This window comes from Bombina bombina, chromosome 6 (assembly GCF_027579735.1).
Source record: "Bombina bombina isolate aBomBom1 chromosome 6, aBomBom1.pri, whole genome shotgun sequence".
Classification (NCBI taxonomy): Eukaryota; Metazoa; Chordata; class Amphibia; order Anura; family Bombinatoridae; genus Bombina; species Bombina bombina.
In genome coordinates, this window is record NC_069504.1 from 953,359,875 (window position 1) to 953,372,790 (window position 12,916).

At 42.9% G+C, this 12,916-nt stretch overlaps 1 protein-coding gene across 1 annotated transcript in view; it reads left to right on the plus strand.

The window, feature by feature from the left end:
- The window catches only part of WDR55 (WD repeat domain 55), a 135,121-nt gene that overhangs the window by 94,550 nt on the left and 27,655 nt on the right, over nt 1-12,916 (plus strand). The window contains 2 exon segments of the mRNA XM_053718602.1: nt 7,150-7,198; nt 7,200-7,318. Coding sequence (XP_053574577.1) covers nt 7,150-7,198; nt 7,200-7,318 — 168 coding nt within the window.

Below are 12,916 nucleotides of genomic sequence, written 5' to 3' on the forward strand. Positions count from 1 at the left end.
GTTGTGTAATGGTGATACCCTGTTTACACATCCAATTGGCTCTTAGTTAAAACATTGCTAAATGGGATGACGATATTGCCATCTATTGAACAAGGGTTAGAACATCTTTAATCTGGGATTTGGATGTTGAGCTGTTTAGGGATTTTAAATAAACAACTATTTAGTTTATTGTTTATAGCTAGGACTATCCCTATATATTTTTTCGTCTGGGTTGGTGTAACTGACTAATTACGCGCCACATAAGCATCAGCTCTTTCTTCAGATATGGACTGACTGTATACCGTCAAACTCCAGACCTCTATGAGCTACTCATATCATTAAATAAACTTATATTTAAGGTTGTGATATTTTTATTTTGACACCCTCATGGAACCCTGCTGTAGTCCAAAGAGGAGAGGCACTTATTATATCGGTTCTGCATTCCCCAATAATGGAAAGGAAACCATGATAGCTTCCTATACTTAAACATTGTAAAGATTTATCCCACCAAGTGCCCCCACATACCCCCGGATTAAGTGGGTATACAAAAGATGTACATAATGATATATTTAGGTAGCATAGGGTATATTGCATTCTTCCTTCACAAAGTATAGTAGGTTAATAGCTATAACATCTGTATCATAAACAGTGGGTGAAAGTTACCCCACCCCCCCTCAAACCCTCAGGAGAAGTACTAAAACAAAGGTGTTCACAGATTTTCATCATGTGTAACATGGTATTGAAAGTTATTCCAGATATATAATATAACTAGTGAAAAGATAAAAAAGCAAATGCTACTATACTGTATCTTAATTGTGTGCGGTGAAAAACATTTAACACTTAAGTTAGCTAGCTATTACAGCATTAGGTTCTAGTTTCTTGATAAACATGTATTTTGATCTGGCGTAATCAGTACACACAAAACCTCTGTCTAATAAAGCTTTGGATCTAGTTGCTGGTGAACTTATAAATTTTATCCAGGTGTAACTAGTGGTTGGACAATTGTTCCTATTTTTTCACCTGAAGTACGTTGAACTCCCCAGATTATATTTTAAAGATTAACTCCCAGTGCTCTAATATCGTTACTAACCCTTTAAGCTAGGAGAGGTATATATTTGTAGAAGCGTAATACTAATGCAATAGAGCCGCAGTATAATTGCTCTTTCCATAGATATTAACATGTGTGCAATAAAACATAGCACCATTAAAGGGACACTCAATAAATAAATAAATACTTCCATTAACAAAATGTGCATCAGTCTTTTTATATTTTAACTTTTTGAGTCACCAGCTCCTACTGAGCATGTGCAAGAATAAGTGTGTATGCATTTGTGAATGGCTGATGGCTGTCACATGGTACAGGGGGAGTGGAAAAAGGCATAAGTTTTAAAATAGTCTTAAAAGAAAAGTCTACTACTCATTTGAAGTTCAGACTAATTGCTATTACATTGTCTTGTTATCTTACATTTGCTGATTATGCAAATCTACAGTGTTGACTGGTCCTTTAAAGATAACTTGCTAAACATATAAGTAAGAAAACAGCTTTATAGTATGCAAAACAGATTGAGGTGCAAACATTGGATTTACCATGATCCACCGAGCATGGTTGCGATATTAATGAGAGTCTTTTTAATTAACCCCCCGTTTTTGTTTTTGTTTCCTCCGGATTTTCCAGTCTTTATGAGCTTTGAAAAGTCCTCTTGTAAGGTGCAAGGAAAGCTTGTTGCAAGATCTGGCAGGGCTTACTTGAATTCCTGTTTGTGGGCCAAATGGTGCCGCGTTTGTCAAGAGGGCCCTTATCCAAGGCACTGATGTCATTTTCCATATTAGACTTTGGCAAGGGGCTTGTCAGTCTAGCGGTTGTGGTCCCTTGGGAACCCCCCTAAGTTCCCTCGGAGTGCACTTAGCGCCAGATACTGGTCCTGCTTGCAATGCTCGGCTCTATGTTGTGAGAGGCTGCAATTTTAGCGGGGTATGTCCCTCTTCAATGCGCCCCAATATCCATGTGTACTAAATTTGAGCCGGCATCATTGGCTAGTATGTGTTAGGCTTGGTCTTGTATTGGTGGTGGTCTGATGCAATTCAGAGTTATTGAAGGTGCTTTGCGCCTGCTTCGGCTCCCCTTGTTCGTCGGTGTCTACTGGCTTAGTGCAGCCGGCGCCATCTTGGATGAGAATAAGCTGATGACTTTTCTGAAGTTAGATCTATAAGACCATTAGCATATATTTTATTAATCGAAAGTCATATGGTGCTTTATCGAGTAGTGCCATTAAGGGTTCTCTCAATGCTTCTTGAAGTGCATATCAAATAGTTGTTGCTGCACCTATGTTTCACTTCACCTATGTGGGCCATTTTCATTTTACTCCTCTCTCCTGAAATCCCGCTTCTTTTTGTACAGGTTATGCTTTAATATGTAAAAGTGAGGTGCCAGGGGTGGGTAGCGCCGGCCTACGTGTCAGCCGCCGCTGTAGGCCTTCTTATTCGATTCCGAGCCCCAGTGTCAGGAAACACAGATTATTCTTTAAGGGCTGTAGCGCAGCAATACTGTGCTACACTGAAGTTTTTAAGTAGTCTTGTCAGCCTCTCAGCGAGAGGCATTGACAAAAGTTAGAGTCTAGAGATGCAGAGAGAGTCTTTCTGTGAACCTATCCAGACTGCTTACTAACCGCTCCTATGCAATCAGTGTTGACGCAGATTTCACTGCCTGCTTGTTCTCACTCAAGGTCCATGTCAGGAGCGATGCTACAAGACTGTCACACTTGAGAGGCTGTGTTTCTGTTCCTCAGCATGGATTCCGGTAAGATTGTTTCAATTTTTATATATATGAAAACGCTAGAAGACAGGGGTCACAGCTGTGGCTCTTTTATCGTAATGGAATCATGGGTTAATATCTCCTGAGGGGGATTATTGAACAGTGGGGTTTAATCATTTGTTATACTTTTATGCTGCTTTATGTGTGAGATGTATTGGGCTCATAGGCTGATGTTGGAGCGTATAGGTTTTCACTTTCACTTTGAGCGTTGCGCAGCTTATAGCTTGACGCACCTTTTTTCTTGTAGCAGCAAGAAGCCCGCTGAGACTAATATTGGCATAAAGGGTCGGCCCCTGATCCGGTTCTGGATCGCGTAGGGGGCAGACTGTCGCTCTTTGCATGTTCTTGCCCTCCCGGATCGGCCTTGAGGCACTCTGTGGTCCAGCATGGACATCATTCCCTTGCCAAGTTTCATCTCGGGCCGTTACAACTGGTGCATGCTGAGGCATTGGAACGGTGATCATTCAGATCTGTCTCAACAGATTTCTCTGGACAGACCGGTCAAGAAGAATCGCTCTCCTGGTGGCTCTGTCCAGATCATCTGTCGCGAGGGGACATCCGTCTTTAAGACCATCCTGGAGATTGTGACTACAGGCGCAAGTCTCAGGATGGGGAGCTGTTTGGGGTGCAGAAGGCACAAGGTCTGTGGAATCAGGAGGAACACTCCTTCCCCGGATCAACATTCTAGAACTTCGCGCAATCTTCAGTGCTCTGAAGGCTTGGCCCCTTCTGGTTCGTCCCAGTTTATCAGATTCCAATCAGACCAATATAACCTCGGCGGCTTACAGTCAACCATCAGTGATGAACGAGAAGCTCCCTAGCAATGAGAGGAAGTATCTCTGATTCTGGAGTGGGGCGGGAGGGCCCACAGCTGTTCGCTTGTCATCGATCCACGTTCCGAGTGTGGACAACTGGGAGGCGGATTTCCTCAGCACCAGATCATTTCATCCGGGGGAATGGTCTCTCCATCCCGAGGTGTTTGCGGAGATTTGCAACAGGTGGGGGGACGCCAGAGATAGATCTCATGGCGTCCCGTCTCAATACCAAGCTACCCAGATATGGGTCGAGGTCCAGGATCCTCAGGCGGAGCTAATAGATGCATTAGCAGTGCTTGGAGGTTCAGTCTAATTTTACCTTTTCCCGCCATTACCACTCCTTCCTCATGTAGTGGCCCGCATCAAGCAGGGAGCAGGCGTCAGTAATACTGATTGCTTCATCAGTATGTGGTTCGCGGATCTGGTGGGGATGTCATCTTCTCCGTGGAAGTTACCTTGTTGCAGGTTCTGCTGAAACAAGGTCCTTTAGTTCATCAAAATCTAGATTCTTCTGAGGCTGACTGCTGTGGAAATTAAACGCTTAGTCTTAGCCAAGAGAGGTTTTTTGAGAGAGTTATTGATACTCTCATTCAACCTTGTAAACCTGTTACTCGTCGCATCTATCATGGTGCGGAGAACCTACTTATTCTGGTGTGAAGAGCGTGGTTTACCCTGGCATAAAGTTAAGGCTGCCAGGATCCTTTGGTTTCTCCAGGATAGTCTGGAGAAGGGCCTTTCGGCCAGTTTCCTGAGGGGACTGATTTCGTCCCTGTCTGTTTTAATGCACAAGAGGCTCGCAGAGCTTTCAGATGTACAGTCTTTTGTTAAGGCTCTGATTAGGATCAGACCTGTGTTTAGATCTAATGCTCCTCCTTGGAGTTTAAATCTTGTTCTTAAAGTTTTGCAACAGGCTCTGTTTGAGCCTATGCATGCAGTTAATATTAAATTGTTGTCCTGGAAGGTTCTTTTTCTACTGGCTATTGCCTCTGCGTGCAGAGTATTTGAGATTGCTACCTTGCAATGTGAGCCTCCTTATCTGGTGTTCCATTCTGATAAGGCTGTCCTACGTACCAGCTAAGGTTTTCTTCCTAAGGTGTGTCTGGACCGCAACATCAATCAGGAGATTGTGGGTCCTTCCTTGTGTCCCAATCCTTCTTCAAAGGAACATTTGCTTCATAATTTGGGACGTGGTTCGAGCCTTGAAGTTCTATCTTCAGGCTACTAGGATTTTAGACAGACTGGTTTGTTATCTATTCTGGGAAGTGTAAGGGCCAGAAGGGCTTCTTCGACTTCCTTATCTTTTTGGTTAAGGAGTGTTATCCGCTTAGCTTATGAGACAGCGGGACATAGACCACCTCAGAGGATTACGGCTTATTCCACTAGAGCAATGGCTTCCTCTAGGGCCTTTAAGAACGAGGGCCTCTATGGATCAGATTTGTAAGGCGCCTACCTGGTCCTCCTTACATACTTTTTCTAAATTTTACAAGTTTGATGTTTTTGCTTCGGCTGAAGCAGGTTTCGGGAGAAAGGTGTTGGGGCATGGCTGTGGTGGGGCTCTCAGATTATGGTCCGCCTCTCTTTTTTGTCCCTCCTGTTATCATTCAGTGTCCTCTAGAGCTTGGTTATAGTTTTCCCTACAGTAAGGAATGATGCTGTGGACTCTCCTTATATTAAGAAGAAAACATAAGTTATGCTTACCAAGATAATTTTCCTTTCCTTCCTGTATAAGGAGAGTCCACGGCCCCCACCCGTGTGCTCGATGGGTGGCCCTAAATTATGGTTTCTCTTCTGGCAACCATTTATACCTGCTGATATTTCTCCTTCTGTTCCTTGTTCCCTTGGCAGAATGACTGGGGTGTGAGGGAAGTGGGAGGAATATTTATGCCCTTGGCTGGGGTGTCTTTTGCCACCCTCCTGGTGGCCAGGTTCAGTATTTCCCAACAGTAAGGAATGATGCAGTGGACACTCCTCCTTATACACGAAGGAAAGGAAATAATCTGGTAAGCATAATTTATGGGGGGGGGTTAAAAAAAGTAAAACAATATTTTAAACATGTTGAGCTGTTGTTTTTAATATGCGCAATTGATTTTTTTTCCTATGTCCATTTAACCTCTTGTGCCTAGTAGATATAGGTATTACGTCACAGAGTACTTCGCTCAGGCCATACCCTGTTAACGTAGTATCTACGTTCAACCCTTCTTCCTCATGCTGCGGTCCCAGCGTCAGCTCGGACAGCTAAGGACTGTAGCCAGAGGCAGAAGGCATCTGCCTTCATATGGTAGGGAGCGCTGATCAGCTCCCATTACCATATAAAGCAGATCGCCGATCTTCATGTCACTGTTCGCGTCAGCTAGTGGTGCTGCCATGGGTGGTGTGGGAGAGAAGGAGGGAGGCGTGTGTATCACAGGAATGGGGAGAAAGTGGGGGGGTGGATTCCTTAGGCTACAGAGAAGAAAATGTTTAGTGGGGGAGGAATGGTTTCCCTACACCATGGAAAGGGGTAAGGGAGGGGATAAAGGTGGTCCTACATACAATCTGTTTAGTGGAGGGGCTACACTAAAGAAATAGCTGGGTACTGGCAGATAGCTGCCAATAGCTAAGATGGCAGCACTTGGTGAGAGAGGGGAGGGTTAGAGAGTTGTTTAGGGGGTATTAGTGATGTGGATGGGTGAGAAAGGTTCCCTACACTACAGAAATGGGTAAAAAAAGGATATTGCAGGATGCCTCATATCAAGGCATCACTGCAATACCCTGAAAGGGCTTCCAGCCCTTGAAAACATTGAGGACGTGCAGGGTACTTCCTTGGTCATTAAAGAGACAGTCTAGTCCAAAATAAACTTTCATGATTCAGATAGAGAATGTCATTTTAAACCATTTCCAAATGTACTTTATCACCAATTTTTGCTTTGTTTTCTTGGTATTCTTAGTTGGAAGCTAAACCTAGGTTGTTTATATGCTAATTTCTAAAGCCCTTAAAGGCCGCCTCTTCTCTCTGGGCATTTTGGACCGTTTTTCACCACTAGAGGGTGTTAGTTCATGTATGTCAGGGGTGTCCAAACCTTTGCTCTCCAGAGGTTTTGGAACTACATTTCCGATGATGCTCAGCCAGCATTTATCTAGCTGAGCATCATGGAAATGTAGTTCCAAAACCTCTGGAGAGCAAAGTTTGGACACCCCTGATGTATGTCATATAGATAACACCATGCCTTACGCATGTGGAGTTCAGGTGAGCCAGCCCTGATTAGCTAAAATGGATGTCTGTCAAAAGAACTGAATAAGGGGACAGTTTTGCAGAGGATTAGATACAAGGTAATCACAGAGGTAAAAAGTGTATATAACTGTGTTGGTTGTGCAAAACTAGGTAATGAGTAATAAAGGGATTATCGATATTTTAAAACAATTAAAAGTCTGGTGTAGACTGTTCCTTTATCGTCCGTTTTTTTGTATGACGTACCCTGCACGTCCTTGGTCGTTAAGGGGTTAAGGTAGTAACTGCATTATACAGGATGATTTATTGCACTTCTTTGCTTTTTTTTTCAGAAGAGGAAAAAAAGTAGTATGTGGCTCTAGTGAAGGGTCTGTCTACCTGTTTAAACTGGAATGGCTTTGGTGCAACGAGTGATCGATTTGCAGTAAAAGCGGAGTCTATTGATTGCATGATTCCCATTACTGACAATATTGTATGCACAGGATCCACAGATGGCATCATCAGGTCAGTGTCATAGAGATTGTGTGAAACTGCATATGACAAACGTCACTACCTGGTCTTTAGATTTGTCAAATGGTGGAGCCCACAGGAGACTGGCACCCGGGGGGGACTGCAGAGGGGCTTAGATTAAATGTTGAAGTTCTTATGTTGTTGTTTTAACGTGCTTTGATTATTTCTTTCATATTAAATGTAAAGCTAGAAGACAACCTGGTCTAGTTTATATCTTTCCTTTAACATTAACTAAGGACCCATTACACAAGAAGTTGAACAGATTATATCTAAAAAAAAAAATCACTCTCATTGTGCTCTGCACTTTCACAGTACAACAGAGGATCAAATAACACTAGAAATAGATGAAAACTGAATAAAACATCTACAGTCACCCCGCCACTTTATTAGGTACACCTCCTCAATTGCTTGGTAACACAAATTTCTAATCAGCCAATCACATGGCAGCAATTCAGTGCATTTAGGCATCTAAATATGGTGAAGACGACTTGCTGAAGTTCAAACCGAGCATCAGAATGAGTACTACAAACAGTCCAATATCCAGCACTATAAACCCATAGGCGTGTGCACGCTGTCAAAGGATTACTGCAAGAATCCCACAAAGTAATGTAGCACAAAAATGCAGCAGCACCTCTTGTAATCTTCAAAGAAATCTTTATTCCCACATGGTGGGAGCAGGGTAACAGGAACAACGTTTCGGGTTATGCACCCTTAGTCGTGTTCATACAATGTGTGTACACCTATGCCTCTTTAATTAACACTTTAACACTTTAATTACATTCATTTTCTTATCCATACTGACCTCTAGTGGGTCTATACCTACAAAAAATACAAAGCTATAAAATTTAAAACACAGCAACACAGATGTTGTCAGCAAAGATCTAACTTCCAGAATAACAAAGATAATGTCTAAGGAAAGACCTTAAATCACAACCCTCAAATTAATATTTAATATTAATTTTTACTATTTACATAATATACTTAAATATCCAGTTCCTTATTCATTCCTTTAGGAATTAAGGCATCTAATTTATGAATCCAAAAAGGCTCAGTTTTTTGAGGAGCAATTCTCTATTCCCACCAAGCCTAAGTACTGGTATAAATCTGTCATTGGTTCTATATTTAATTTTTGAGAATAATTCTGTCCCTGACCCTCTGGGTCGGCTCGCCAATATAAATTATACCACACGGACACTTAATGAGATAAATTACAAGTTGGCATTGCAATTATAATATCCCTTAATCCTGAATTTCTGTCCTGTGAGGGAATGGATAAATAAATCTCCTTTAATCATGTTGTTACAATTAGTACTCTGAATAAACACCATCCTGTCACGGTCATTTTTCTCTGCAAACTCTCATTATTAACCCTTCTCTTTGGTGATTTCATACTTTCTCAATCACTTCTTGAATCATTGCACGGGGATAACCTCGCTCCACAAATCAAGTCCCCATCTCTTTAATCTCCTAATAGCCAGAGTATCATCTTTTACAATTCGTCCACTTCTAAGCATCTGGTTTAATGGTAATGATTAATGGGGGGGGGGGGGCACTTTGTTTTATTAAATAACAGAAAAATGAAGCAGTTATTTTTTCGTTTTAAAAATTTAAAGACACAGTAACAATTTTTTTTTTGGGGGGGGGGGGCTATTTTCTAAATAAAATATCAGTTTGTTTTCCTGTTTGTCTGTTTATTGGTGAATTAAGATGGACCAAGAACCCTGCAAGATGTTACATGTTTTCTATGTTTGATGCTAATGTAGAACCACCAATCCCTTTCTGTTCCTCATGTATTGAGAGAACTTACATTACAGCGATAGATTTTTTTCCTGAGCCAACATTGTCTAAGGCGGATACTGTTCAGGGAGTCTCTGACAATGTTAAAGGATATGCTGCTGCTTCTCTCAAGCGTCCCAAAATTTAGCGTCCATACAGCCAGTGCCCTGCGCGTCCTCTATTACTCCACTGGAGTTACCTAGCAAGACATTGCTTCCCTAATGTCATCAGCGGTATCTGATGCGTTGTCTGCTTTTTCCATGCTGCAGGAAAGTGCAAGAGGAAATGTAATCAATCAGTGAATAAGGTTGCTGACACAGTAGTGGCTATTCCGAATGTTCCTTCCCAGAAACCTGAAGAGGAAGATACGTTCGTAGCATCTGAGGGTGAAATCTCAAGACTCAGACAGTGTAATACCTTTAGCTGATACTGAAGTTGTTTTTTTCAGGTTTAAGCTTGAAACACCTCCGTTGTTACTTAAGGAGTTGTTTAGCTACCCTGACGACTCTGACACTACCCGTCGTAGTCAATTTTAAGAAGTCTAAGTAAAATAAACAAGTATTTTGACGTGCCTTTCATGGTGGAGGTATTTCCTGTACAGATAGGGCTACAGAGATTATTGCTAAGGAATGGGAGAGACTGGGTATTTCTTTTTCTCCATCCCCTATATTTAAAAAGATGTTCCTATAGCAGACTATATCAAGGAGTCTTGGCAGACGTACCCAAGGTGGAAGGGGGGCAATTTCCACGCTAGCCAAGAGAACAACTATTCCCATAGAGGATAGTTGTTCCTTTAAGGATCCTATGATAAGAAGTTAGAGGGGTTACTCAAAAAAATGTAGTGTACACCAGGGTTTACAATTGCAACCTGCAGTTTGTATTGCTCCAGTCATCTAGTGCGGCAGCATACTGGTTTGATGCGTGTCTGATTCTATTCGGACAGACACTCCCCTGTAAGAAATCCAGGATAGGATCAAGGCTCTTAAGTTGCCAACTCCTTTATCACTGGATGCTTCCCTACAGGTTATTAAACTGGGAGCAAAGATTTCCGGTTTTGCCGTTCTGGCGCGCAGAAGCTTTATGGTTAAAATCATTGGGATGTGTCATCTAAGTCTAAACTTTTGGGCGATTCCTTACAAGGGGAAAGACCTTTTTTGGGCCGGGTTTGACTAAAATTTCTGATATTATGGGAGGAAAGGGCATTTCCTCCCTCAGGATAAGAGAAATAAGCAGAAGGGAACGCAGAAGTAATTTTTGTTCCTTTCGAAATTTCAAGGGAAAGCCTTCCTCTCCTCTCTTCCAAGCAGGATCAGTCCAAGCCTTCCTAGAGGCCCAACCAGTCTTGGAACAAGGGAAAACAAGACAAAAAGCCTGCTATTGAATCAAAAACAGCATGAAGGGAACCTTCAGACCAATTTTTTATCTCAAAAGTCTAAGCAAATTCCTCAAGAGTACCGTCCTTCAAGATGGGAAACTATTCGTTCCATTCTTCCCTTGTTCAAGAGGGTCAATTTAATACAATGGTAGATTTAAAGGACGCTTACCTGCATGGTTTCCATCCACAGGGATGATCACAAGTTTCTGAGGTTCATGTTTCTAGACAAACACTTCCAGTTTGTGCTCTTCCATTTGGCCTACTAGCCACAGCTCTCAAAATTTTATCAAAGATTCTTGGATCCCTGTTGGCGGTGCTCAGATTGCGGGGCAGTTGCAGTGGCGCCTATCTGGACGACATTCTGGTTCAGGTGCCATCCTTTCAACAAGCAAAATCGCACATGGAAATGTTGTTATCCTTCCTCCGATCTCACGGATGGAAGGTGAATTTGGAAAAGAGTTCCTTCATTCCAACTACAAGGGTAGTTTTCCTTGGGACCATAATAGATTCATTATCAATTAAGTCATTTTTGATTCTTGCCTAGCGCTTCAGTCCTCTCCTCGCCATCGATGGCTCAGGTGCTTGGAGGTAATCGGTCCTGATGGTACCGGGCAATGGACATCATCCCATTTGCCCGTTTACCCGTCAGACCTCAGCGTTAACCATGCTCAGACAGTGGATCGGAGATTATGCAGATCTGTCTCTGCGATTACAGCTGGAACAGGAGACAAGGGATTCTCTTCTTTGGTGGTTGTCTCGGGATCACCTCTCCCAGGGAACCTGCTTCCGTAGACACTCTTAGGTGATTGTGACAACAGACGCCAGCCTACTGGGTTGGGGAGCAGTCTGGGGCTCTCTAAGGGCTCAGGGAACATGGACTTGGTCGGAGTCTGTTCTACCCATAAACATTCTGGAGCTGAGAGCAATCTTCAATGCTCTTCTAGCCTGGCCTCCGTTAGCTTCGGCTCGGTTTATCAGGTTCCAATAGGACAACATAACTTCAGTGGCTTATATCAACCATCAGGGGGGAACTCGGAGTTCCTTAGCCATGACAGAGGTAGCCAAGATAATTCAGTGGGCGGAGACCCACAACTGCTGCCTGTCGGCGATCCACATCCCAGGAGTGGACAACTGGGAGGCAGATTTTCTGAGCAGACAGACCTTTCACCCGGGGAGTGGGAACTCCATCCGGAAGTGTTTTCCAGCCTGATTCTCAAATGGGGACACTGCCGAACTGACCTCATGGCATCTCGGCATAATGCCAAACTCCCGAGGTACGGTCGAGGGGCAAGAGACCCTCAGGTGTTCTGATAGACGCTGTGGTGGTACCCTGGAATTTCAGTCTTGCATACCTATTTCCCTCGTTCGCCTCTTCTACCTCGGGTTATTGCTCGAAACAAACAAGAGAGGGCGTTGTAGTGTGTTTATATATCCAGGTGATTTAGAAATATATCTTACACAGGAGACCATTTATACAGCAACTATCTCTACACACATTATTACCTGGTTCCTCACTCTAACAACACTGTCCACTGCTTCTTTGCAACAATTATATACATTTACAAGTCAAAGCACAAACTAGGAAGAAAGCATTATATATTATAATAGTCACAGACAGACACCATATCTCTCCCTTACTTTAGATTAGAAATATTACAATTAAACATAAATATAACTATATCTATACTATGCATAATATCTAGAAGTAAGACCAACTATATTTCACATAAAGAGTTGCATGATGACATTATAATACATTACATGAAAACACATTTTCTCCAACATTGGTGTGTCCGGTCCACGGTGTCATCCATTACTTGTGGGGATATTCTCCTCCCCCACAGGGAAAGGCAAGGAGAGCACACAGCAAGAGCTGTCCATATAGTCCTCCCAGGCTCCGCCCCCCTCAGTCATTCTCCTTGCCGCTCTGAACGAATCCAGTTTCAAAGAAGAACGCTTGTTACACAATTTAGATGTAGTCCGTGCTTTAAAGTTCTATTTAGAAAGCAACAAAGGATTTCAGACAAAACGTCTTCTCTGTTTGTAGTTTATTCTGGCAAGAGGGAGAGGTCAAAAAAGCTGCTGCTACCTCTCTTTCCTTTTTGCTGAAAAGCATCATACGATTGGCTTACGAGACTGCCGGGACGGCAGCCTCCTGAACAGATCACAGCTCACTCTACTAGGGCTGTGGCATCCCACATGGGCCTTCAAGAACGAGGCTTCTGTTTGATCAGATATGTAAGGGCAGCGACCTGGTCTTCTCTGCACACTTTGTCCAAATTCTACAAATTTTGATACTTTGCTTCTCGGGAGGCTATTTTTGGGAGAAAGGTTTTGCAAGCCGTGGTGCCTCTGTTTAGGTAACCTGATTTGCTCCCTCCCTTCATCCGTGTCCTAAAGCTTTGGTATTGGTTTCCCACAAGTAATGGATGACACCGTGG